We start from the raw sequence: 27973 nt of genomic DNA, 5'->3' as shown, positions 1-27973 counted from the left end.
CTTCACAAAGTTTCCTTTTATACCCCCCTCTAAAATCGGAAACTAACTCCGTCGTTAATAATTTTCACGTCCGACTTCCGATTCGAACACATGACGTGTCCACGAACTCGTATCGACGAGCTCTACAACTTTCGTGAATGAAGTTTTTACAACCGAGCGACGGAATAAAAGTCGATGTTCACGTCGCGGAAACGTAACGTTTTTCTTTTAAATAAACGTTCCGAGAACGTTTCCGTTCTTGTTTCGTAATGTCGTAAACAACCAAATTTCCTTTTAAATGAATTTCACAACTTATAGAAATTAATTCGAACCAAACATCGTCCCAAAAAATCGGGTTATTACAAATGTGTACATTAAATTGCAAACTTGCCTTAAGTCACTTGTTAAACCCATCTACTCTTAATTTGTGAAGAGATGAGGAAATATGATATCACCTTAGTACGTAACAGATATGATCTTGTATGTAAAACCTATATATCCGCTAGTGGTCTCGGCTAAGAGATCGATGACAAATGAAATCAACATTAATCCTGAGATCTTATGAACATACTATATATGCTGGCATCATCTCACTTTGGCTAGAATCCTCTTCAGTGACCCGTTAGTCCGTTACATCTTATGATCTTAAGTTGCAGAGCTAGCTACGAGGAGACGCTTGCGCCAATATTTTGAACATGATGCCAAAGTGCCAATATTTTCAACATGCGCCAATATTGAAAATATTTTCACTTAGCTATCAAGGTTCGAGCGAAAGACATTTGGGTTCACTTAAAAAACACACATGGGTTTACACACATTGCTAACTACTAAAATTAGATTGAATGATTTTGCTATCTCCGCCCAGTAACGATCCTACTATCATTTCAACTATGGAAGAGAAGAATGTTGGAAATAAAATGGACTTGACATTATCTCATACACTTGAGATAATGCAGTTGAACTAAATCAAGTTAAATAGTAGAATTATATAATTAGTAATCCTATTACGGTTGTTATCGAGATGTACATCTCTTGGTAAATCTAGAAGTCTTATCAAATTGACAACTTGTTCAATATGAAGTTTGTGATATCAATTAGGTCTCTTAACAAATAACACTTTAGTCAACTTTGGACTCTATGAGTAAGCACAAAATGGAGTTTAGGCCGGTATAAATACAAAGAGATATTCCCTGATCACACACGAGATATAAAATTAAGTTCAATCCCATATCAGAGTTCTGGTGTCGTGCTTCAGAAGAATATCTTTGAAGCAGCTGCTGTGTAGACTAAAGCAATGGTTGTAGTATTTGGAAGTTCTTCAACTTGTGAGTTATTACTGTAGTAAGATCTTATTCTATTTCATAATTTCTTATTCAGTGTGCATTGTTTGTGGAATTAGTCCTTGTTTAAGATGTAGTCATTTACATCATTCATATAACATATGGTATCAGAGCAGGCAAGGATACCACAAACTGCGTAAAAAGAATTTTTGGTTTTTGTTTTCGATTCAGTAAAACTACAAAATAAATAAAACTCCATTTAAGAAAATAAGTATGCATAAATATTTAATGCGCATTCATTAATCTTAAGCTCACTTAATAACCCTAAATTGGCCCAAACCCGTTTCATATTATAAACCAAAACATAAAGAAAAAGGGATGAGAATGGTGCTGTGTCTTTTCTTTTCATTTTGTGCGTATACTCTTCATCTGAGTCTTCTCTTGTTTTTGGTTTTTGGGTGCAATGAGACTAAACATCTCAGTAGGGATTCAAGACCCATCTAGGCACCCAATTCAGATCTATTTTAGCCTCCCACATGATCATGGTACTGGGTTTTCCGGAGAATTGATGCGCAACTGAGAATTTAAATCTTAGTGAAGGGATTCAAACCCATTTAGGCGCACCTCTTCAGAAATGGCAAAATTGGATTTTTGGTTTGTGGTTTGCTAACTAATTGCAATGTTGTAGCTGTAATAACCCTAGATTTTTAAAACAATATGTGAATTGATTTGAATTCTATTAAGTTTTGGAATTTCAAATAAAATGAAACTTATTGTTTACGATGCTTTGAAACGAAAAACGGAAACGTTTTCGGAACGTTTATTAAGAAAAACGTTACGTTTCCGAACGAAATTATCGACTTTTATTCCGTCGCTCGGTTGCGAAAATTTTCTTCACGAAAGTTGTAGAGCTCGTCGATACGAGTTCGTGGATATGTGACGCGTTCGAATCGGACGACGTACGTAAAAGTTATTAACGACGGAAGTTAGTTTCCGATTTTGGGAGGGGGTATATAAGGAATGATTTAGAGCTAGGGTTCCCATAATTGGAAACCCCCTCTTCAGCCCGCCTCCCTCTTCCCTTTTCTCTCTCTCTCTCTCTCTCTCTCTCTCTCTCTCTCTCTCCCCGACCTTCACTCTCTCTCCCCGATCTCCGGCCTCCAGCTCCCCGTGGCCTGCACCACCCCGCCTATCGACGTCGCAAGGACCTAGGCAGTCACCCTCCAGCCTGCCAGCACTTGCTTCGACCCCGTGAGGACCCCCGACGTCGCCACAGTCGCTGCAAGCCGCAGCGACGATCCACCTCGCCACCACCGAGCTCGAGACGAGCTTCCCACCATCGATTGAGGTGAGATAGATGCTAGGAATGATTATGTGATTGTTGTGGTGATTTGTTGGTGTGTTTGGAGTGGGATCGGAGGAGGAAGAAGGGGAGGATCACCGCCGCCTAGAGGCGGCGCGTGTTAGAGTGTGGAGTAGCCTAGGGGCGGCGTGAGCCCGTGAGAAGGGCGGAGGTAGAAGGAGGATGATTTTGGGCCGGCGGTGGCGTCACACGCGCCGTGGGTGGCTTCGGCGAGTGAGCCCCACGCGCCGCCTGCCGGCGGGTGGCGCGTGTGCCCCACGCGCTGCCACGTGCGGTGGTGTGACATTGTTATCCGATAGGGATATTTTGGTAATTTATTGTGTATGGTAAATGTAAATGTAAATTTTATTTACGTATGGTAAATGTAATTAAGTTTTACCTACGGTAAATGTAATTATAAATTACTTTCAGTAAATGTAAAAAGTAATTTGTAAAAGGGTAATTTAGTAAATTTTATTTACTGAGTTTGTATTTACATTTAAATCGTACGTATACGTACAGAAATACGTATTAATATTTATACGTACAGAAATACGTATTAATATTTATACGTACAAAAATATGTATTACTATTTATACGTACAGAAATACGTATATAATATTTATACGTACAGAAATACGTATATAATATTTATACGTATATAATATTTATACGTACAGAAATACGTATTAATTGAGTATTGTACAGTAACCGTGAATAGTGAACAGTGAACAGTAACTTCGTATAAACCAAAATTGCTGAACAGTAACCGTTTATTACTGTTTTGGCATTTAAAGGTTTACGAAACGATTCTAAATTCTTTTCTTATTCTTTTAAGGTGATCGTTAAATCGAGGAAATGAATTAGCATCGGGAATTGTGGAATTACGCTCAAGTCAATAAGGTGAGTAAAATCTCACTGAATTACGAATCTACCCTCGTGGTGATTCAACATTTTTGTAAGTGTGTTTATCAAATGAATTACAACATGTATATAATTTAGTGGACTACATATGTACAGTATAATGGTAATAAGTACATATATATATATAGTTCATTAAATTACGTACTGTTATTAATTCATTAACAATAGTCATTTCAGTGATGGAAAATTGTGCATGAGTATGTGATTTAGATGGTACAATATGATGTGAGAATATTGTACGTAATTCTTCAGGTGTTTATGAAATATGACATGTATAGGATATAGTGGACTATGTATATATTGTATAAATGGTAATAAATACGAATATATATAGTTTGCTATATAATATACTGTTATGATTTTTATTGTGGTGATATCGTGAAAGTTTTAAAACGTACAATATGAGGAGTGATTATTGTACATGATTTTATCACGGAGGATGTTAAAAATTGTGATTTGTCTTCGGACGTGATGTGTGGTACAATATGATGTGTGATTATTGTACGTGATTTTTAACATTGAGATTGTTAAAATGTGAATTGTCTTCGGACCTGATGTTTGGTACAATATGATGTGAGATTATTGTACGTGTTTGGCAAGTCGAAACCTAGCCTTTGGCCGGGCGAAAGTTACGATACAGTTAGAGCTCCAGTCTGTCTGCCTTAGTACTGCATGTGAGGTAACGGGTGGTTATCTGCTCATGGGTACTCAGTATTTTGGATGTTGGGTAGCGGGTGGCTATCCAATATCAACGGTGTATTACGAGAGGGGTAACGGATGTGTACCAGCGTTCTTGGTACCCGTATTATAAATGCATTGGGTAACCAGAAGGGTTACTTAATTTCCTCATGAGCGTTTTGTTTCACATTTCTTTGGGTCAACCAGATGGGCTGACCATTGACTCATGAGGGCATTTATATTTGTTGTTTTGTGATCTTTCGTATATTTTGATATGCGAATTATATTTTTGATTTTACTCATACGAGCTATAAGCTTACCGGGTTTGTGTTTACAATCCCGGTGCACCAATTCGATGGTGTAGGGGATAATTCCGCAGGTGCTGATTAGTGGAGGTTGAGTGACGACTACAGAGACTCGAAGTCGTTCGGATCCTACTTGTGGTGAGATTTTAGCATGGATTCGTGTGTGAGGGTTTGTGTATTTTCATTTGTGAGATTTGTGAGTGACTTGTGAGGATTATTACATTTCCATTTTGTATATGGATTATAATTTGGGTTGTAATAATTGGTTGTCTGAGTTGTATTGAGAACTCAGAATTGATCCGCTGTTACACTTTAATGATTTCGATTTATTTGAGATTATTTGTGTTTAACGACTTTAGAATTTTGAGTTTTTAGGCTCGAAATTTTGGGGTCGTTACAGTAGCCGAGGCAAAGGTAAGTCTTCAATCTGAATCTTGTCAAAACTTCTGCATTTGTGGATGGTCATATGAAGAAGTGTTGCCATATAGATTAAGAATTCGTTGTGGTTGACGTGTGCTAGTCATTTAGATGATATTTGATGCTTGAATTGATTGATTTTGACATGAACTGGAGATGGAGGCTTGTATGTGTTGAATTTTAGTAATCTTTGGCACTGTTTGGATTCAATTGTCTTGCTTACTGTAGTTGAATTATGCTATTAAATGACTATGATTTTGCTGGAAAAATTTAAAAGGAGGAAGTAATATATACGTTACAGTAATCTCCCAAATTGTATATATGAATCTGTAGAATTATCACAGTTGAAAATCAATGGTTTTACTGAGGATCTGAACTGGAAATAAGACTAATGATTTAGTTTGTGATTTAAAGAAAGCTTTATAGACTATATTGCACAAAGCAATTTTTCATTATTATTTTCTCAAAATTTTCATTTAACAAACTAAACTTGTGTAGCTAATTCAACATAACACTTATATTTTGTTCTTCTAAAGAAGATGTTCGCCATGTTGTTTTGTTTAGTGCATCATCTTATATGGCTTATGTATCTTTTCTGATTTTGGAACTTTTCTTAACCAATGTTTTGACTGTTTCATTAATAACTGGTATATAACAACCATGGTTTGATGATTAAGAAAATTTAGGATGATGAATTTTATATCCAAAGATGTTATCATTATCAACTACAACTATATGGGGAAAATTTAAGTTTTATGCTTTTGATTGAAAGAATGGTTGAGCAATTGAATTTTTTGATAGTATGCTCGACTATTTTTGATTGATATTATAAGTCTGAAGCTTATAATATATAATATATATATAAACACAAAATGGATTTTTGCAGTAACTTATGTATGTTTTTCTTGTTTGTTCAGGATCCACTTTTGTTAACCTTGGCCAAGTGGTGTTGCTTAATGGAACTAACTATAAGAACTGGTGAAGGCATATAGATTATCATATTACCATGACCAACCAATTGGATGTATGCATGATGGAGGATGTCTGTGCTGAGCCTACTGATGGAGATGATGCTGAGACCAAAAAGGCATACAAGGAGTGACACACTAACAATAGAAAAGACTAAGAGCTTCAATAGAACCACCATGATAGATTTTGTTAGAGGATCGATTAAGGAACTTGAAACTGTTTAATATTATCTGGAGGCTATTTCTGAGTATTACATGGAAATGATAAAGCTAAGATTTCTAAGTTGTCTAGGCAATTTAGTGACATGACTTTTTCTAGTGTTGGCTATGTGAGGGAGCACATTATGGGCATGATGGACATTAATGCTAGGCTTAGAGACTTGAATATGGGAGTTAAAGATGACCAGGTTGTGGCTCAAGTGCTAGATTCTTTGCCTACCACCTTCAGTAACCTGAAAACCTCCTATAATGCGTCTGAAGCCAATTGGAGCCTCAACAAACTCATTTTAGTCTGTGTCAATGAGGAGGAGAGGATTAAGAAAGAGTTCAAGCCAACCACTACCATTAACCTAGTTGAGAAGTCAAAATGGAAGCGTAAGAACAAACTGAAAGTTAAGAAAATTATTCCAACTAAAGTTTATGGGGATCATGGGAAGACTTGTGAGAAAAAATGCTATGTTAAGGGCGGCAATGGAGAGGCTGAGGCAATAGACCAAGGTTCAAGTGTTTCTTTTGTAAGAGGGTCTGTAATAACCCGAATTTTTAGAAACTAAATGTCGAGTATTTTTAAAGTGTTAAACTTGTGAAATTAATTGAAGACGACAATTGGAGGTTTGCGACATTTCGAAACGAAAACGGAAACGTTCTCGGATCGTTTAATTAGAAAACGTAACGTTACCGCAACGTATAGATCGACTTTTATTCCGTCGCTCGGTTGTGAAAACTTACTTCACGAAAGTCGTAGAGCTCATCGATACGAATTCGTGGACACGTCATGCATTCAAATCGGACGTCAGACGCGAAAGTTATTAACGTCGGAAGTTCGTTTCCGATTTTGGAAATAGTATAAAAGGAAGGAGAGGAGATTAAAAATCAGAAAATAAGATTTTTTTCTAAAAATCAGCTCGGGGTACTGTTCACCCGAGCTCGGGTACTGTTCACCCGACCCAAAAACCTTCCCCGGCCGATTTCTCTACCATCCGACGTCGCCTCGTGTCGTGCCACCTATCAAACTGACGGGCTCGACGATCTCCATCTTTTGGGCTATGCCTTGCACTCCGGCGACAACCACACACGACGTAGCAACCGCCGGAAGTTACTGTTGTGGCGGCGCCGCCTTCTCCGGCCACCATAGCTCGAGATTCTTGGGGGGTTTTGCTTGTCTCAGTCCCAGCAACATTCCCACAAAAGGAATCGAGCCAAATCGAAGTGTAAGTACACGAATCAAAATTTCAATTTCTAGGGTTTGTGAATGGTGCCGAATTTATGTTATTCGTTGTTTGGACTGTTTAGGCTCGGATTTAGACCTTGGTGTCAACTAGGAAGTTGTTGGAAATGTTCTTTAGGTTGTGGTGGTGAAATTTGGTGATGATTGGTGGCGGTCGGTGTACAGTAACGCCGCATAAATAGTAACTGTGAATAGTACCGTCGCATGAATAGTACCTTTGAATAGTGCAGTTGCATGAATAGTAACTGTGAATAGTGATCTGTAACCGTAACTGTGAATAGTGATCTGTAACAGTAAATGTGAAAAATGGCATGGTAAAACAGTAACTGTGAACAGTGTTTTGGTAAAACAGTAACAGTGAAACAGTGGTTTAGTAAAAACAGTGATTAGTAAACATGAACAGTGTTCCGTGAACAATGTTTTATGAACAACACTTAGCTGTGCTGAACTCGTCACCTGATATTTTAAGTATCATTTTCTAAGCATTTATCGTGCTATTAGGTGACTGACGAAACGAGTGAGGAAATTACTTTCAGGGTCGTGGAAGTTGCACGCAGGAAAGAAGGTGAGTAAAATCTCACTTATTTACGAATCTACCTTTGCGGTGATTCAAGATTTTACAAGAGTTTTTAATATTAAATTACGACATGTATACAATATAGTGGATTACATATATATTGTATAAATGGTAATAAGTACATATATATATAGTTTGCTATATTATATACTGTTATAAATTCATTGGAATTGGTCATTTCGAATGACGAGAATTAAATATTGAGCATGTGATTTGATTTTTGTACAATATGAGGTGTGATTATTGTACGTGGTTTTAACATGAGTTTGTTAAAATGTTTTGTCTTCGGACGAGTTTTTGTCTTCGGACGTGTTTATGAAATATGACATGTATATGATATAATGGATTATATATATATTGTATAAATGGTAAATATGTACATATATATATATATAGTTTGCTATATAATATACTGTTATGATTTTATCGTGATTATGTCATTTTGATGACGATTTTGATTTGTACAATATGATGTGAGATTATTGTACGTGATTTTAACATGGAGATTGTTAAAATGTTGATTTGTCTTCGGACTTGATTTTTGGTACAATATGATGTGAGATTATTGTACGTGATTTTAACATGGTGATTGTTAAAATATTGATTTGTCTTCGGACTTGATTTTTGTACAATATGATGTGAGATTATTGTACGTGATTTTAACATGGAGATTGTTAAAATGTTGATTTGTCTTCGGACGTGATTTTGTACAATATGATCTGAGATTATTGTACGTGTTTGGCAAGTCGGAACCTAGCCTTTGGCCGGGCGAAAGTTACGATACAGTTAGAGCTCTAGTCTGTCTGCCAGAGTCCTGCATGTGAGGTAACGGGTGGTTATCTGCTCATGAGTACTCATATTATTGGATATTGGGTAGCGGGTGGTTACCCAATATCGGCGGTGTATTACGAGAGGGGTAACAGATGTGTACCAGCGTTCTTGGTACCCGTATTATAAATGCATTTGGGTAACCAGAAGGGTTACTTAATTTCTCATGAGCGCTTCTTTTCATATTTCTTTGGGACAACCAGATGGGCCGTCCATTGACTCATGAGTGCATTTATATTTGTTTGATTTGTGGATTTTCGAATATATTGTTATGCGAGTTATATTTTCATTTTACTCATACGAGCTGTAAAGCTTACCGGGTTTGTGTTTACAATCCCGGTGCACCAATTCGATGGTGTAGTGGATAACTCCGCAGGTGTGGATTAGTGGGAATTGACGTACCGCTCGGTAGACTTGAAGTTATTTATCTCCAGTTGGTGTGAGGATTTTGTATGACTATCTTGTGAGTTTGTTGTGAGGATTACGCAATTCCATTTGTTATAATATTGAATTATAATTTGAGTTGTAATAATCGGTTTAACTGAGTTGTATTTTGAACTCAGAGATGATCCGCTGTGGCATTTTAAATGATTTCGATTCGTTGAGATTGTTTAGTGTTTAACGACTTTGAAATTTTGAGTTTTTAAGCTCGAAATTTTGGGGTCGTTACAGGGTCGGTCACAAAACGAAAGATTGTCCAAGGTTCAAAACTTGGATGATAAAGAAAGGCGACTCATTCCTTAATTCAGTTTTTTCTCTAGAAGTTAATTTTGTTAATATAGATACTCATTCATATTGGTTGGACTCGGGCTCACCCATCTATATTACCACCTCATTGCAGGGTATCATAAAGAAGAGAGCACCAAGGAACAGTGAGCAGCAAGTTTGTGTTGGGAATGGAGCGAGGGTAGCTGTTAAGGCAATTGGAATCTTGAAGATTGATTTAGGACTAGGAAATTTTCTTTTCTTGGACAATGTTTGTTATATTCCTTCTTTAAAAAAGAATCTTATTTCAGTAGGTCTTTTGGTTGGTAATAGATTGAGACTTGTTATTGATTTTGATGGAATAAAAAAATTTCGACGTTCTGAATACATTGGTGGTGGTTTGTTATGCAATAATTATCTTAAATTAGATTGTTTTGTGATTAAACAGGAGATTCTAGCTATTGAGAATGCAAAAAGCATAAATTCATATAACCATGTTGCATGAAGTAAAAGAACCATATATAATAACAAGTCTACTAACCTTTGGCATAAGAGATTAGGCCATATATCTAAAGAAAGACTTAAAACATCGGAAACGAATAAAATTTTACCAGCTTTAGACTATTCTAATTTAATTGATTGCATAGTGTGTTGCAAAGGGAAAATGACACATGACAGAAATTTAAATGCATCTAGAAGTCATTTACTATTGGAATTAATCCATACAGACATTTGTGGCCCTTTTAAACACAAAACCATATGTGGAAATGTTTACTTTATTACTTTTATAGACGATTTTTCTAGGTACTGCTACATCTATCTTTTATCAGAAAAATCTCAAGCTTTACATGCATTCATAATATACAAAATTGAAGTTGAAATGCAGCTAAAGAAGAAAACTAAAATTGTTAGGTCTGATAGAGGAGGGGAGTACTATGGTAGACATACTGAAGTAGGCCAACAAGAAGGACCTTTTGCACTTTACTTGCAAGAGCATGACATTAAGGCTCAGTATACAACTCCCTACAACTCTCAACAAAACGGGGTAGCATAAAGGAAAAATAGAACCTTGAAAAACATGGTGATAAGCATGATGTGCACTACATCGTTGTCTAAGTTTTATGAGGTGAGGCTCTTAAGACTGCAAATTATATTTGCAACCGAGCACCTAGTAAATTTGTAGAGAAGACTCTATTTGAACTTTGGTCAGGAAAACAACCAAGCCTGTATCATTTCCATATTTGGGGATGCAAGGTTGAAGCAAAAGTACCTAAAGAATTAGCACAAAAGTTAGATTAGAAACCATGAGTTGTCATTTCATTGGATATTGTGAAAAATCAAAAGGTTATAAATTTTACACACCTAATAGAACAACCAGAACTTTTGAAACCCATCAAGCTAAGATCATGGATGAAGATATTTGTAATACAATTTTTGAGGACTTGATTGCAGATTTTGAGGAAATTACATAAAATACATAAAATGTTCTTGTGGAAAAAAAATTACCATTCAATTCAGAAAATGAAATAGAAACTAATGCTACAAAACTACAGTGGTCCAAAATTAAAACTTAGAGGAACCAATAGCCTTAGATCAAGATGCTCCTAACCATGCTCAAAATGAGCATTTAAATGAACCTGACCATGTTCAGGCTGAACAACAAATTGTAGAACAATCTCAGCTTAGGAGATCTCAGAAATTACTTATATGAGTCAAAACAAAGTGTGGAAACTTGTAAGACCTAACCCAAATCAGAAAGCTATAGGTTCAAAATGGGTTTTTAAGACCAAGAGGGATGTTAATGGAAACATAGAGAGGTATAAGGCTAGGTTAGTAGCAAAAGGGTTCACACAAAAAAATGGGCATAGGCTATGAGGAGACTGCATCAAAAAATGTGTCCACCAAGGATTCATTCAGAATTATAATGACACTTCTTGCTCATTATAGTATGGAACTGCATCAAATGGATGTTAAAACAATATTCTTAAATGGAGAATTAGAAGAAGTCATATATGTGCAACAACCTGAAGGTTTTGTGGAACCTGGGAAAGAGAATTTTGTCTGTAAGCTTGAGAAATCCATTTATGGGTTGAAACAAGCTTCTAGACAATGGTATAAAAAGATTGATTTAGTAATCTCTTCATTTGGATTTATAGAAAACATTGTTGATGAGTGTGTTTATATGAAAATAGTTGGGAATATCTTTCTTTTCTCATACTTAATGTTGATGACATTCTTTTAGCAAGCAACAATGTAAAGTTACTTATGGAAACTTAATCATTCTTATCAAATCAGTTTGATATGAAGAATTTAGGTGAAACCTCTTATGTTTTAGGGATTGAAATTCATAGGGATAGAGCACAGAGCTTGTTAGGACTTTCTCAACACAACTACATTCGAAAAGTCCTAAAAAGATTTAAGATAGAAAAATGTGCATTTGGTGAAGTTCCTATGTCTAAGGGAGATAAATTATCAAAGAATAAAATTCTAAAATGGGGGGGGGGGGGGGGGTTCTGATATGGATAGCACACTGTATGCTAAACTTATTAGAAGTCTCATGCATTCTCAGGTCTATCACAAGACTTGACTTGGCTTTTGCTGTAACGACCCTAAAATTTCGAGCTTAAAAACTCAAAATCTTAAAATCGTTAAACACAAAATAATCTCAATGAAATCGAAATCATTTTAATGTTGCAGCGGATCACATCTGAGTTTAAAATATAACTCAGTCAAGCCGATTATTACAAACCCAAATGATAATTCAACATATAACAAATGGAATTGTATAATCCTCACAACAACCTCTCAAATAAAATCACACCAAATCTCACACACAATCCACGCTGGAACCTCACCACGACTGGATGCGATCGACTTCGAGTCTTCGGAGTCGTCACTCAATCACCACTACTCAGCACCTGCGGAAGTATCCCCTACACCATTGAAATTGGTGCACCGGGATTGCAACACAAACCCGGTAAGCTTTACAGCTCGTATGAGTAAAATATTACAATAACTCTCGTCTCATAAAAGACACAACTCCACATCAACACAGTATAATGAAAATCATGAGAAAACTAGCAACCCATCTGGTTACTCTAATACTTTCACAAAATGGTAACTAATGAGCGCTGGTACACATCTGTTACCCCTCACTTAGTATACCGCTGATGTTGGGTAACCACCCGCCACCCAACATCCACAACAAGCTGAGTACCCATGAGCAGATAACCACCCGTTACCTTCATGCAGTACTATGGCAGACAGACTAGAGCTCTAACTGTATCGTAACTTTCGCCCGGCCAAAGGCTAGGTTCCGACTTGCCTCACATGTACAATAATCTCACATCATATTGTACCACACATCACGTCCGAAGACAAATCACAATATTTCACATTTTCCGTGATAGAATCACGTACAATAATCACACATCATATTGCACGTTTTAAAACTTTCACAATAAAATCATAACAGTATAGTATATAGCGAACTATATGTATTCGTATTTATTTACCATTTATACTATATACATCGTTCTCTATATCCTATACATGTCATATTTTCTGTCACCGAATTGACTATTTTCAATGAATTAATAACAGTATGTAATTTAACGAACTATATATATATATGTACTTATTACCATTATACTGTATATATGTAGTCCACTAAATTATATACATGTTATAATTCATTTAATAAACACACTTGCAAAAATGTTGAATCACCACGAGGGTAGATTCGTAATTCAGTGAGATTTTACTCACCTTATTGACTTGAGCGTGAATCCCTCAATTTCTGAAGATAATTTCCTTCCCTCGCTTTATAGATCACCTTGAAAAGATAAGAAAGGAATTTAGGATCGTTTCGTAAACCTTTAAATGCCGAAACAGTAATAATCGATTACTGTTCAGCAATTTTCAGTTTTACGAAGTTACTGTTCACTGTTCACTATTCACGGTTACTGTACAATACTCAATTAATACGTATTTCTGTACGTATAAGTACTATATACGTATTTCTGTACGTATAAGTACTATATACGTATTTCTGTACGTATAAGTACTATATACGTATTTCTGTACGTATAAGTACTATATACGTATTTCTATACGTATAAATAATATATATACGTATTTCTGTACGTATAATTATTATGTACGTATTTCTGTACGTATAAATATTAAATACATATTTCTGTACGTATAAATAATAATACGTAATTCTGTACGTATAAATATTAATACGTATTTCTGTACGTATAAATATTAATACGTATTTCTGTACGTATAAATATTTAATACGTATTTCTGTACGTATAAATATTAATATGTATTTCTGTACGTATAAATATTTAATACGTATTTCTGTACGTATAAATATTAATACGTATTTCTGTACGTATACGTACGATTTAAATGTAAATACAAATTCAGTAAATAAAATTTACTAAATTACCCTTTTACAAAATTACTTTTTACATTTACTGAAAGTAATTTATATTTATATTTACCGAAGGTAAAATTTAATTACATTTACCGTAGTAAATAAAAAGTACATTTACATTTATCGTACACAGTAAATTACCAAAATACCCCTTCAGTCAAAACTAATTACACCGCCTCACACGGCGGCGCGTGTGGCACACGCGCCACCTCCGGCCGGCCGCGCGTGGGGCCCACGCGCCGAGGCTAACCACGGCGCGTATCACGCCACCGCCGCCCCAAAACTCTCCCCCTTCCCTCCTCCGCCCTTCCCGCGGCCTCACGCCGCCCCTAGGCTACTGCACGTGCTCACACGCGCCGCCTAAGGCGGCGGTGTTCCACACTCCACCTCTACCTCCGATCCTCATCCAATCTTCCCCAAATCAATTCAAATCACCACACAAACACACATAAGCATCAAATCATCATCTCATACCTAGATCGAACGGTGGAGGCTTCGAGAATCGTCGGAGAGGAACGAATCGCCGATCGTGTCGATTTCTTGTGGGAGGCGTGTGATGGCTTGATTAGGGCTGCAGATACTCGTGGTGGCGTCAGAGGGTGGATAGGGGTGTGGGTCGTGTGCTCGCACCGGCGGAGGGTTGGAACCCGTCGCTGCTGGGCTCGGTGATGTTCGACGGTACTTCACGATGCCGCTGTAGCTCGTGCCATGCTCGGTGGGACGTCGCCTCGGGCTGCTAAGCACCTTGGAGCCGGCGGTGAGGAACACCTCCCTCGGGGGAGAGAGAGATCGAAGGTGGAATCCGAGAGAGGGAGGAGAGTTCGGGTGAGAGGGAGAGAAAACGAGGGGGAAGAGAGAGAGAGAGAGAGAAGGGAGGCGGCCGAATGAGGGGTTTCCAATTAAGGAAACCCTAATCTCTTAAATGCTCTATTTATACTAGTTTCCAAATCGGAAACTAACTTCCGACGAGAATAACCTTTACGTACGATGTCCGTTTCGAACGCGTCACATACTCACGAACTCGTATCGACGAGCTCTACAACTTTCGTGAAGGAAGTTTTCGCGACCGATCGACTAAATAAAAGTCGATAAATTCGTACGGAAACGTAACGTTTTCTTAATAAACGTTCTCGGAACGTTTCCGTTTCCATTTCGTAACGTTAGCAAACAATCAATTTCCTTTTAATTGAATTTCATTACTTTATAGAATTCAATTCAATTTCCAAATCACGTTTCAAAATCTAGGGTTATTACATTTGCAATTGGCATTCTCTCTAGATTTCAATCTAACCCTACTCATGAACATTGAATATTTACATAGGACCAAGTCTCATATGCTAGTGTATAAGCAAGAGAAAGAGTTAGAGTTGGTAGGATATACAAATTCAGACTTTGCATGTCGTTTTCCAGAATCAAATAAATCAACATGTGGATATGTATTCATGCTTGCTAGAGGGGCCGTGTCTTGGAAAACAATGAAACAAAAATTGATTACCACCTCTACCATGCAAGCAGAATATATAACAGTTTATGAAGGAATGTGTTCGGGATTATGGATGAGGAATTTTATAGTTCAAATTGAAATATTAAATTCTTTAATTTCTGATGCACTTAAGATATTCTGTGATAATGAAGCTGCAGTGTTCTTCACCAAGAACAATAAGAGGTTCTACAACTCTAAACACATTGATCTAAAATACTACAATACTAGACAAAGAGTGAAAAGTGGAGAGGTTATAGTTTTAGATATTAATACGTAGTCACAGCTTGCATATCTTTTTACTAAGGCCTTACATTTTGAAATATTCAAGAAACATGTAAAGAATATGGAAGTTTTGTCCAAGTTGGATGATGCTTGAGTTCAGTGGGAGTTCAGAGCAATTTTTGAATTTTTATCTCACTGTAACCATTTAGTTTCCGTTTCTTTACTCTACTACAGCATTTTTGTACTTTGCTTTTGCAAGTGATCAATAAAATTGAGGTATTCTTTTAATTCTAGTTCTTAAATTTTATATGATTTATTCCATTTTATAAATATTGTGTGTTTACATGTGAACATTCATACTTTTAAGCACTTTAGTTCAGTCTAGTAATTTCAAGTTCATTGAAGTTCATTATATTGTTGGAGATTTTATTTTGACAAAGTCATACATAGGGATGTGAAAGACCGGCATTTACAGGGAGATATACCAACCATCATATTTCACTATCACAATAGCTTATGTGAGTACTGTAATTTTTGTTAGTGGTTCTTAATCAACTTGTTGCTCATGACATACTTGATTTTGAGTCCTGCATTAGTTACTTTAACTTGACCCAGACGGATAAGTACAAGATTTTATATAATTCAAGTGCACATTACATTTGCTATTTGTTTCAGACATGAGTCTATATAGTAGAGACAATGTCAGTCCAAGTGAGAGATTGTTGGAAATAAAATGGACTTGACATTATCTCAAACACTTGAGATAATGCAATTGAATTAAATCAAGTTCAATAAAAGAATTATATAATTAGTAATCCTATTAAGTTTGTTATCGAGATGTATATCTCTTGGTAAATCTAGAAGTCTTATCAAATTGACAACCTATTTAATATGAAGTCTATGATATCAATTATGTCTCTTAACATATAACACTTCAATCAACTTGGGACTCTCTATGGGTGAGCACAAAGTGGAGTTTAGGCCGATATAAATACAAAGAGATATTCCCTGATCACACACGAGAGATAACATTAAGTTTAGTCCCATATTTGAGTTCTGGTGTCGTGCTTCATAAGAATATCTTTGGAGCAGATGTTGTGTAGACTGAAGCAATGGCTGGAGCATTTGGAAGTTCTTCAACTAGTGAGTTATTACTATAGCAAGATCTTATTCTATTTCATTTCTTATTCAGGGTGCATTGTTTGTGGAATTGAGCATTGTTTAAGATGTTAAGATGTTGTCATTTACATCATTCATATAACAAAGAAAACATGAACTTTCATTGAAACTATATGGAAAAGAAAGAAAGGCAATTGCTTAGTCAAAAAAAAGAAAGAATGAATGATAATTGAGGATGAAAGTATCGACCTAGGTGGCTAATATTGCTCATGACTCACTGACTCACAGTCTCACACAAAAAAGTGAACGATAGTAAATAGTAAGATGCTTAAGAAATTATTGAAGAAAAAAAAGATGCTTCAAATGGGCCATGGAGATCGCTTTTTTAAAAACATAAAGGCACAAATTTTACAATCGGCTGAAGCAGTGAACTAAAGGTAAAACTAAACTATGTTTTTTTTTTAAATCTTGTTGAGAATATATATCTCACATTGAAAATTTAGACCTAACCTATAGATTTAAAAGGATTTGGATCACTCCATCAATCGCCAAATGGTTTTGAATATGAATCTCATATCAATTTATTAGATATGTCATGCTTAAAAAAAATTGATGTAGGATCAATTTGTCTGGCTAGGCGGGCACCTAAGCGGGTTAGTTTGTACGCCTAGACAGGCTAGGCGGAACAAGTCTGTACGTTTAGGCGGGTTGGACAGAACCAATTTCATATGGCTGGACGGACTTACTCTGCTTAGTAGGGCTAGGCGGGAACCTCTCTCTCTGGACACGACCTGCTCGACTCTCTCTCCCTCTACTCGATCTCTTCATGTGCTCCAAATTGAAATTTCATGGCAGAAATCAAACATGATACAATAGTTGTTCTTACCTCTTTCATTACATCAGATGATCAAAATGTGATGAACTGCAGCTATATCAATTAAGGTTTCTGATTGTGGATGCTTAAGCAGTTGAGATCTTCGTGTAATGTTAAGAACTTCATAGTTGAAATTTGGAGTATGATCTGTAGCCTATTTCGTTCCTCAATTATTGCTAGAAAATTGTCTATGATGAACAGAATTTTGGACGGAACATATTTGATCAATCATAACTAGTCATTGTAATTCAAGAATTTCCTAATATAGTTTTTGCATGGAAATATGCAAAATTTGCTCATATACCATTGGCTACACTTTTCATAACCCAATTCCAGTCGATCTTGGATTATTCTGGAAATGATGCAAATTCAACACCTAATTAAAAGGCCTAAAATAAAATCTGAACATTATTATCCATACCAAAAGGCCAGTCTAGTTTATCCACTCTTGGATCCCCCTTGATGTTGATATCTCACTTGGCAACAAGTGGCAAACCACCAACCAAAGAGCAAACAGACATGTGTATTCATCTCAACCAGAAAGTTCGTGCCTCATCAAAGGTGCACATTCAACCTTCTCAATCCATTTTCCTCTCAATACCTGCCTCAAATCCTAGTTTCTCTACTTCTTGCATTCTTAAAACCGAAATCAAAATCACTCTGAATGTTTTTGATGGCACTCCCTTTTATATCCTCACTATCTATTCAGTCCTTAACCTCATGTTCCTCTAATTCAAAGACTCATCCAACCCGTCTGCATTCCCTCTCTAGACCCTTTTCCATGGTGTGCCAGATAGACCCTAAAAGACACAATCTTCAAGGTAATCACTTCTATGGTTCTATGATCAGTTTAAGTACAAGTAATAAAATTTGAGTTGTTACTGTTATAGTTAGTAGCTTATTGAATTTCCAGTCGATCTTGGATTATTCTGGAAATGATACAAATTCAACACCTAATTAAAAGGCCTAAAATAAAATCTGAACATTATTATCCATACCAAAAGGCCAGTCTAGTTTATCCACTCTTGGATCCCCCTTGATGTTGATATCTCACTTGGCAACAAGTGGCAAACCACCAACCAAAGAGCAAACAGACATGTGTATTCATCTCAACCAGAAAGTTCGTGCCTCATCAAAGGTGCACATTCAACCTTCTCAATCCATTTTCCTCTCAATACCTGCCTCAAATCCTAGTTTCTCTACTTCTTGCATTCTTAAAACCGAAATCAAAATCACTCTGAATGTTTTTGATGGCACTCCCTTTTATATCCTCACTATCTATTCAGTCCTTAACCTCATGTTCCTCTAATTCAAAGACTCATCCAACCCGTCTGCATTCCCTCTCTAGACCCTTTTCCATGGTGTGCCAGATAGACCCTAAAAGACACAATCTTCAAGGTAATCACTTCTATGGTTCTATGATCAGTTTAAGTACAAGTAATAAAATTTGAGTTGTTACTGTTATAGTTAGTAGCTTATTGAATTTCCATGAAAAGGAAGATGGTTCCCACAAGCAATGTATCACCATTAGTGAAGTGTCCAAGAGTTGGAAAAACATTGTTTCAACAGCATTGGCGACTGCTGCAGTTATTAGCTTCAGCTCTGGCATTCCTGCCATTGCAGACCTTAATAAGTTCGAAGCCGAAACACCTGGTGAATTTGGAATAGGATCAGCTGCTCAATATGGTTCTGCAGACCTCAGGTCACTTGTCCTTTTTTTTTAAATTCTTTTATTTACTTTAAAACTTTAAGCTTTTCTCTGATGTATGTAGAATGTTTGAAGTTTAATTCCAATTATTTACAGGAAAGCAGTACATGTGAATGAGAATTTCAGGTAATTTCCGCATTTCGGTTCTAAATTTAGACCAATGTTTGTAGCAAAGAGATGAGAAAATGAACGTTTGATAATATCTGCACTGTAATTGGTATATATGGCTGCTATTTGTATTTTGTAGTTAGGATAGTGTTCTGTTTCGTTTTATGTTTGTTTGATTTCAGTGTTACTGCGCTTTACTACTATTGGAACTTGTTTAATTGCGTAGTCTTACATTTATAATCAAACCATTTGACTTTTATCAGGAGATCCAATTTCACATCTGCTGATATGAGGGAATCTGATTTCAGTGGTTCAACATTCAATGGTGCATACCTTGAGAAAGCTGTAGCATATAAGGCTAATTTTTCTGGTAAGCTTGTTTTTGTTGAACACCTAAGTTTGCCAGTAGAAACCAAATATGAACCAGGTGAAACGTAGTGTATGAGCAAAAATCACCTGCCTTAACAACTGATTATAAGAGTGAAGTTGCCGGACTTTCAGTTCTAAAATCTGTAAAATATTTTAGTACGTTGGAAGCATTTTTGAAGTCTCTTTTGAACTTGTTTGGCACTTGCCAGTGGAACTATATTCATAGTTATTGTGTCCAGCCTCCATTTGATACAAAGCTATTCAAGGCTCAGACTGGTTCCAATCTGGAGCATTGTCTGCACTTCGGAAACTTCATTTTCATACTCATTAAAGAAACTGAGAAACATAGAAAGGACTAGTAAGATGAATCATACTCAACAAACTAGCAGCAGCCTATCACTCATTTTACAGAAAAAAGGGCATCGTCTAGATCTGTATATTTAGTCCATTAAATTGCCTCTGTTGAAAAAAGGTCATCATCCAGTCATCCGTGTTTTTTACAGACATTAGACACCTTCATGTCAAAAAGAGTTTGTTACCACATTATGTTTTGGAGGATATAGAACAGTGTACTGTAAGTGGAGTTACTATGCTTTAACCAGAGGAAACCAGCTGAATCTATATAAAATCTAATTTGAGTCAGAGCATAAGCTAATACATTTTTCTTGGTTTCATAATAATTCTACCTTACTTGCACTTATTTGGTGTTAATTTGTTCCTGCATGAAGTCTCATAACCTAAATGCTGAATCTTTTCTTATCCATTATATCCGTATCTTTGATTAGGATTCTTGTTGCGTATTGTCACAACATAAACAATCTTTCACAACTTTATACATGTTAATGTTCATACAATTCTTAAATTGTTAATATCTTAATATTCACAGGTGCAGATTTGAGCGACACATTGATGGATCGTATGGTATAACTCAAAAAGCAAAGCAAAAACTCGGCAACTATTTGTCTTTGGAATTGATTTAGGCATACTTACATTATAACTAAAGGAGTTTGTTGCAAAACTGCCTTGGTTCATTCCATTACTCAACGATTATAATGATCACAGGTCCTCAATGAAGCCAATCTCAAGGACGCTGTGCTTGTTAGATCAGTCCTCACTCGAAGTGATCTTGGTGGTGCCCTTATCGAAGGCGCTGATTTCAGTGACGCCGTCTTGGACCTCTCTCAAAAGCAGGTGCCTTTTACTGCTTGTGTTAGTTACAGATATGTGTTCCTTCAAGATCAGATCCTAGCCTTTTATACGTCATATTATCGTTAAACTCTGCGGTTTGTTCTTAATCATATAGGCTCTCTGCAAGTATGCGAATGGCACGAACCCGACTACAGGGGTGAGCACAAGAACAAGCCTAGGTTGTGGGAACAGTAGACGAAATGCTTATGGTTCTCCGTCATCCCCTTTGTTAAGTGCTCCACCACAGAAACTACTCAACAGGGACGGATTCTGTGATCCGGAAACTGGTCTTTGTGATGTAAAATGATATCAATGCTAAGCGCGGTAATTAGGTTTACCAACATTGAACGGATCGCATACGACATATGTGTGCAGCAGTAAAGAAAATGCAGAATGAACAAAAACACCCCTGTGAACCCAGAAGCAGACCCATATATATGAAACGTGCACATTTGAAACAGCTAGGCATCAATTTTTATTATTATAAATCTCCATGTATTTTGGACATATTCTGAGGAGAAATAGTTTGTATTTCCTCCAAGGAAAAGCTCAATCACATTTTTACCTGCTTAGCAGAAAAACACATTCCGTGGAAGTATTCAACTCCAAAATGCCAAGAAATAAGTTCTATTAGTCCTTAACGGCTTCATCATCCAAGGCTCAGACCAAAATAATCATCGTGTATGCGGACAATCCAGGAAATAAATTAGCAGAAGAACCACTTGACATTTCATATAAATTGTTATGTTACATCTTTTGCTGTAATCCACTCTTAAGTCTAAGAATATAGTTTTGACAAAACATACCACATATAGTTTCTGTGCAGTAAACATCATTTGGTCGTTCCAAGTGAAACCAGGAAACTTAGTATGACTTTGCGAAAATGGCCACTTCTTCTGCAGGATTGCCAGTCATCAAACATGTTTTAATCCCATGCGGCTGGTCAAAAGGAAAACACCTTATGGTTGCCCCTGTTTCTTCCTTCACCTTCAGCTCATCTTTGTCACTGTACCAATAAAGACATAATAAAGGCTTCATATTAGCGTCAGAAGAGCAATTTACACTAGTCACATAATGCAATTCATATTAATCAAATCAACAAGCCACCATTGAAAGAACTCAAGTTAAGACTCAAACCTAGCTGACCAAGGACCTCGGGCCCATTTGCCCTGGGAAATCGCAACTTTGAGTTCATCATATGAGCTCACATCCACAATATTGCTGCAAGACAAAAAAAATTCTAACTGTCAATGGCCTCTAAATTTTTTCCTGCAGAGTGCAACAGTTGAAAGAATGGCATCTCATCATAGTGAATAGACAAGGCATAAACCCTGCATTTTAGAAAATGACAATGAATTCATTGCATACATAATGGACTATCACCATAACTCAAATTGAAACAGAAAATATGTGTGGTTTTTTTAACTTCAGGGAATTCATCGCGCACTATCAATTTTTTTTACTAATGATATTGATGAAAAACAATGGAGGAGAGTCGATCTTGAGAGTTCAAATCATACAGAGTATTTAACGTAAGAGCCTGAAAATGCACCTATCACGAAATGATTTTGCTTGTCCCAAAAGAGATGACTGGATCTCATCCAACTTGTCTTTAATGTAAGCTTCCAAAATCGAAGGCTCCATGGATATACCAAAAACCTTCCCTTTCTTTCCAGGTACATCTCTTCTACAGACAACCACACTCTGGCTTGATACATCACGAGGACCAATTTCAATCCTTAAAGGGACTCCCTACAAATCAATTGGCTATTGAGGTGACTGAAAACAAGATAATATTTTCATAGAAAATAGTGTATTGAATCTCCACGAGCAGCACACCAAATAAATCAATTTCTGTATTTATCTTTAACAATGAAGAAGACAAACCTTCATCTCCCAGAAATTGAATTTCCATCCTGGGGTTCTTTGATCAGTGTCATCAAGTTTAACTTTAATACCGGCAGTGTGAAGAGCATCCTTTACGGATGATGCAGCACTGAGAACTCCAGCTTTATCATCTTCCTTCTTCCAGATGGGTATGATCACCACCTAAGCAGCCAATGGTTATTTTTTATTTAAAAACAGACAAGGAATAATAGCACTCACATTTGGGCTCATGCAGCAAATTTAAACAGACACAGTCCATTTGAATATTAAGCATAACAAGGTATCCATTATATGAAAACAAAGAATTTAAGAAAACTAAATAATGATCATGTGAAGTATATACATCATTAATCCAACTAAAAAAATGCATATTTTCCATTTTATAGACTTAGCCAAAATAATGGAGTAAAACATTGTAAATTTGAAGTGATGCATTTCACACAGTATGAAAGGGAATTTCTGTTTGAAATTAGGGGTCGTCCATCTATGGGCAGGCTTCTGTCAGACATAGGAAAATACCTCAGAATATAAAGATTTAAGGTCTCCAATTTTAGCCTTTACCTGTATTGGAGCAATCTTTGGGGGAAGCATTAAACCGGTGTCGTCTCCATGTGCCATTATAATACCACCAACAAAACGGGTACTCACAGCCCAGGACGTCTGCCATACATGTTGCCTCTGTCCGCTTTCATCAGTAAACTGTACAAAAGTACATATGTTGGTCAGTCTAGCTGATGGCTCATACAAAGTAAAGGCATGCATGAGAGAATAGTACACCAACGTACCAGAGTTCCAAAGGCACGAGAGAAATTCTGCCCGAGATTGTGGCTGGTTCCAGCCTGCAATGCCTTCCGATCACCCATCATAGCCTCTATTGTGTAGGTCCTAACAGCACCGGCAAATGTTTCCACTTTTGATTTTCGTCCTGCAATAACAGGTATTGCAGCTTCCTCATAAGCAAATTTTGTATATACGTCAATCATCTGTATAGCCTGCAGTTTAGTAGCGCACTGAATGCATTAAACAAGAAAGACACTCATTTTACAACCAGTTTAAGGACAGTCATTAAACCACATACAAACCTCTTTTTCTGCTTCCTCTGGAGTGGCATGAGCAGTATGTCCTTCCTGCCAAAGAAACTCAAGAGTCCTCACAAAAGGTTTCGTCCGCATCTCCCATCTTGTGACATTTGCCCACTGAATCAAATTAGACACGATAAAGACCAAAGTTCAAAGCGAAATTCCTCTACATCAAGTTAACGAACGCAACAAAGCATCATACCTGGTTAACCATAAGCGGAAGATCACGATAACTATGAATCCACTGAGTGAACATATGATTCACTATTGTTTCACTCGTCGGTCGAACCTGCCAGAGCCTCAAGAAGTGCAACAATCAAAGCCATGTCTTAGGTCATAATAACTAAAACCCTAAATAATCAAAAATACACAATGTACTTCACAACCGAATCCGCATTACGTACCACAAGCTTCTCCTCAAGCTCCTTCCCTCCTCCGATCGTCACGACAGCTAATTCAGGACTGAAACCTTCAACATGACTAGCTTCTTTCTCTATAAACGAGTACGGTATAAGCTGCACATACATTTCGCAGTTTCGAAAAATCTCAACATCTGTATAATTTATAAACCACACATTTTCAATCTCAAATTCCACATTTCAGCAAAAACTTGACTAATTACCTGAGGGAAATACATGTTACTGTGACCAGTCTCCTTGAATTTCACATTCAGATAATCCTACAAGATAAGTAAAATCACAATCAAAACCCTAGAATTCAACTGCAAACTGAGGCCAACAGAGCTGGTGACATCATCAGTACCTGAATGGCTTCCCAGATAGCGTAGCCGTAGGGACGAATCACCATGGTGCCGCGGACCGGACCGTAATCGGCGAGCTCCGCATTCGCGATGACATCGAGGTACCAAGCATTGAAGTCCTGTGACCGAGGAGTGACGCCACCTTCCTGGAGTTTCTGGCTGCTCTTCGGGCTGTCGACGACGTCGGTCGCCGGAGCTGAGAAGCTTGCGGAGAATGGCCGCGGACGGAGGTGGTGGCGGCGGCGGAGGACAGAGGGGGAGAAGAGTGAGCTCAGAGAAGGTAGTCTCAGAGATACGGCCATTTTTCTGGAGGCTCTGTAAGCTGGGAGAGGGGAGAGATGAGGTTTATGGTGTGGGTGTGGTGTGGTGAGGGTGCATGGTCCGTTATGGTGGATGTTTCTTCTCCACCGTTGGATGCTTGATCCACAGTCAAGTGGACAGGGAACTTTTGTTGACTCTTCTCAATTTTACTTCTTCACTCCACCCATTAGTAACCAGTTTGCACATCTCCCTCCAACCCTAGGAAACCTTTGCATGTACACCTCTGTGACCTTTAATTTGCGGTCTTTTATGAATAGATATGTGTCAATCAAGACTCAAGAGGAAAGAAATCTATGTATGAATCAATCAAGACTAGATATATCTGTCCGGACACATTATTGCGAGTAAGCCGATATTTATATGTTTTGGCTGTGTCAGTTTCTGATATGAAGAGGAAAGTTCAGATCTCTCAATCTTACGTCGTGAGGGATGTGACCTATGTTATAAGGTCCATAAAATGCCAATGCTCGTTCACCAATTATGAGTGATGAGTAGGTATAGCTAGTTCAATCCTTTTGAATCTTCTCTTCATAGTAAACCTGACTATATAAGCAAGGGTGGCCGGACTCGCTTGGTGAAGGAAAAGAGGCATTCTTTTGCCAATTGGGCTCGACACACCACAACAACAACAACAACAAAGACAACAAAAATGTTTCTCTTCACGAGGTCTGAAAGATGAGCATAGCCAATAAGCCAATCAAGCTCGTCAGGTCCGGACATGATTTTCAATTATATAAAAGAAACTTTGATAAAGAGCTAATGTGGTTGTTCATTGTTTTTGTTCTTTTTTCTTGAGGAGAATGGATCGGATTCATTAATCAAGGATAACTACGATATGAAGCTATGAGAACCTTTGATCCACATACGGAGAGATTGCAGAAGTAAACTGAAAAGACTCAATCTCTACTCTGATTAGCTAACTAAGCTAAAACATGCGTAGCGGTATAGCCATACGTCTAAAAGAGACATCTTGCTCGGAGATGAAGATTTAAACTCCATTTAAAATCAACAATCTATAGAACTGAATTCAAAATTATCTAAGATACCTTTGAGAACAGCATTAACAAGTACCCAACAATCAGATTCCACCACCATAGGAGGGAATGCGTATTGACGTGCTACTTTGATACCTTCCATGAGAGCTAGGAGTTCAGCATGAAGAGGACGTATCGTTGTTCATTATTATAATGGACGCCTTATCGAGAAATTGATCGAAGATGTCAACAAGCCCTAATGCTTTGATCGAAGGCTTTAGAGCTTTAACTTCTTTCTTTTGAGTGTGTATCTTTTTTCATCATGTTTATAGAGAAGTGAACTCAATGCAATTGTTGATTTAGTTCATAATTGATAAAGTGATCTGGAGTTCATGTCTAAAACCAATTGACAGTTAATAAAGTGATATGATTCATTACTCATACTCCATTGTCCGATCATAGAGGCACCACTATAAAACGTCCGGAGGTGTTGCTAGTTGCCTAGTGTTATGGAAGCTACAGAAAGATCGGTGGAGGTTAGGCTATTGCTTCGCATTCCAAGTCAAGATTGAAAACCACGGCACGGATTCAATACTCCAAGGAGTTCCTCCACCAGCAATTATTTTATTACAAAAGCACACTATGAATGTCTAAGAACTAGGTTAAGTTATCGAAGTCACTCATGATTCTAACGGCAGTGACGGAGCTGTTAGCCTCTAAATTCTAACATACTGAAGTGAAAAAGTTTGATGTTTAATTTTATTACATGTTGTGAACCCACTCCAATTTCCTAAACCCTCATGTATTATTAATCCACTTGAGTGGCTACTTTAGTAAATAACTTTTATTTCTATAGTCAGTAGATTATCATATAAATTTTGAAAATAGGCCTTGAAATTGAATTGTCATAATTTTCATATATGAAAATTAATTATGTTTTTTCTTATGCATAGTGAATACATTTTGCATGTTCAACTATAAAAAAACTCCTTACAAACATACACACTTGTAGAACTTTTCTATATTATAAATATATGATTGGTCATTAAGGATGTAATATTTAGTAGACGGGTGTGACTAAGGTCATAATTTGAAATATAAAATTAAACCGCGTCGGAATCACATCGAATATATGAGGGGTTTATGGGAATGAGTTTTATTATTAATTATCGGCTACTTAAATAATTATAAATTGATACGAAATTCGGCCGTGAGGAGTTCTATTGGTCCTATTGTTAATGATGAATTAGTCGGGTTAAACAGGTGAACAAGTAAAGCTGGATTTTGAGTTGAAACCGAGATAGTATAAGTAGGAGTCGTAGTGATAGTGATTGGGTCCAATTGACAAACTGACAATGATGCATATCGCTTGTAATTAGGTTTAGTTTAGTTTCAAGGATTCATACTGTAATAACCCGATTTTTCGGAATAATTTATTGGATTATTTTTAAATTTATAAAATTTGTGAAATTCATTAAACGACATTTGGTTGCCTTGCGACGTTGTAAATCGAAAACGGAAACGTTATCAGAACTTTTATTTAGAAAAATGTTACATTTCCGCGACGTGAGAATCGACTTTTACTCCGTCGCTCGTTTGTGAAAACTTCCTTCACAAAAGTTGTAGAACTCCTCGATACGAGTTCGTGGAGACGTCACGCGTTCTAATCAGACGTCGTACGTGAAAGTTATTCACGACGAAAGTTAATTTCTGATTTTGGAAGAGGGTATAAAAGGAAATTTTTAAAAGTATGGTTTCCATTTTCGGAAACCCTTTCTCTCTCACCTCACCCGCCTCCCTCTTCCATCTCTCTCTCCCTGATTTCTCTCTCTCCCTCAGAAAAATTCACACCGGCGATCTCCTCCCCTGGGCCGCCGTGGCTATCACCGCTAGGCTCTAGGGCATCGCACGAACCTCCTCAGCAACCCTCGAGCTCGCCGCCGTGAAGCCGCACGACGTCGCCAAGCTTCTGCGTTTCCTCCG

The 27973-nt window shown here is 37.1% G+C and overlaps 2 protein-coding genes across 2 annotated transcripts; one reads left to right on the top strand and one right to left on the bottom strand.

The window, feature by feature from the left end:
• The first annotated feature begins 18692 nt into the window (after positions 1-18692).
• Positions 18693-21497, top strand: LOC126793469 (thylakoid lumenal protein TL20.3, chloroplastic). Its single transcript, XM_050520004.1, is given in 8 exon segments — positions 18693-18842; positions 18844-18994; positions 19097-19298; positions 19401-19430; positions 19676-19782; positions 20668-20702; positions 20844-20972; positions 21085-21497. Coding segments are annotated over 8 exon segments (996 nt in total). The 3' UTR covers positions 21277-21497.
• Positions 21498-21673: 176 nt separating this feature from the next.
• On the bottom strand, positions 21674-24997 carry LOC126793468 (proline--tRNA ligase, chloroplastic/mitochondrial). Its single transcript, XM_050520003.1, has 11 exons — positions 24698-24997; positions 24558-24614; positions 24340-24450; positions 24138-24224; positions 23939-24052; positions 23642-23848; positions 23418-23555; positions 22857-23018; positions 22522-22721; positions 22107-22190; positions 21674-21975 (listed from the first exon to the last, which is right to left on the bottom strand). The coding sequence occupies exons 1-11, from the start codon at positions 24995-24997 to the stop codon at positions 21834-21836; spliced, it is 1602 nt and encodes a 533-aa protein (XP_050375960.1). The 3' UTR covers positions 21674-21833.
• Between the last annotated feature and the right edge of the window lie 2976 nt (positions 24998-27973).

The sequence above is a fragment of the Argentina anserina genome, chromosome 5 (genome assembly GCF_933775445.1).
Source record: "Argentina anserina chromosome 5, drPotAnse1.1, whole genome shotgun sequence".
Taxonomy (NCBI): Eukaryota; Viridiplantae; Streptophyta; class Magnoliopsida; order Rosales; family Rosaceae; genus Argentina; species Argentina anserina.
Note: the sequence above shows the minus strand (reverse complement) of the source record. Positions and strands in the feature narration are given on the sequence as shown.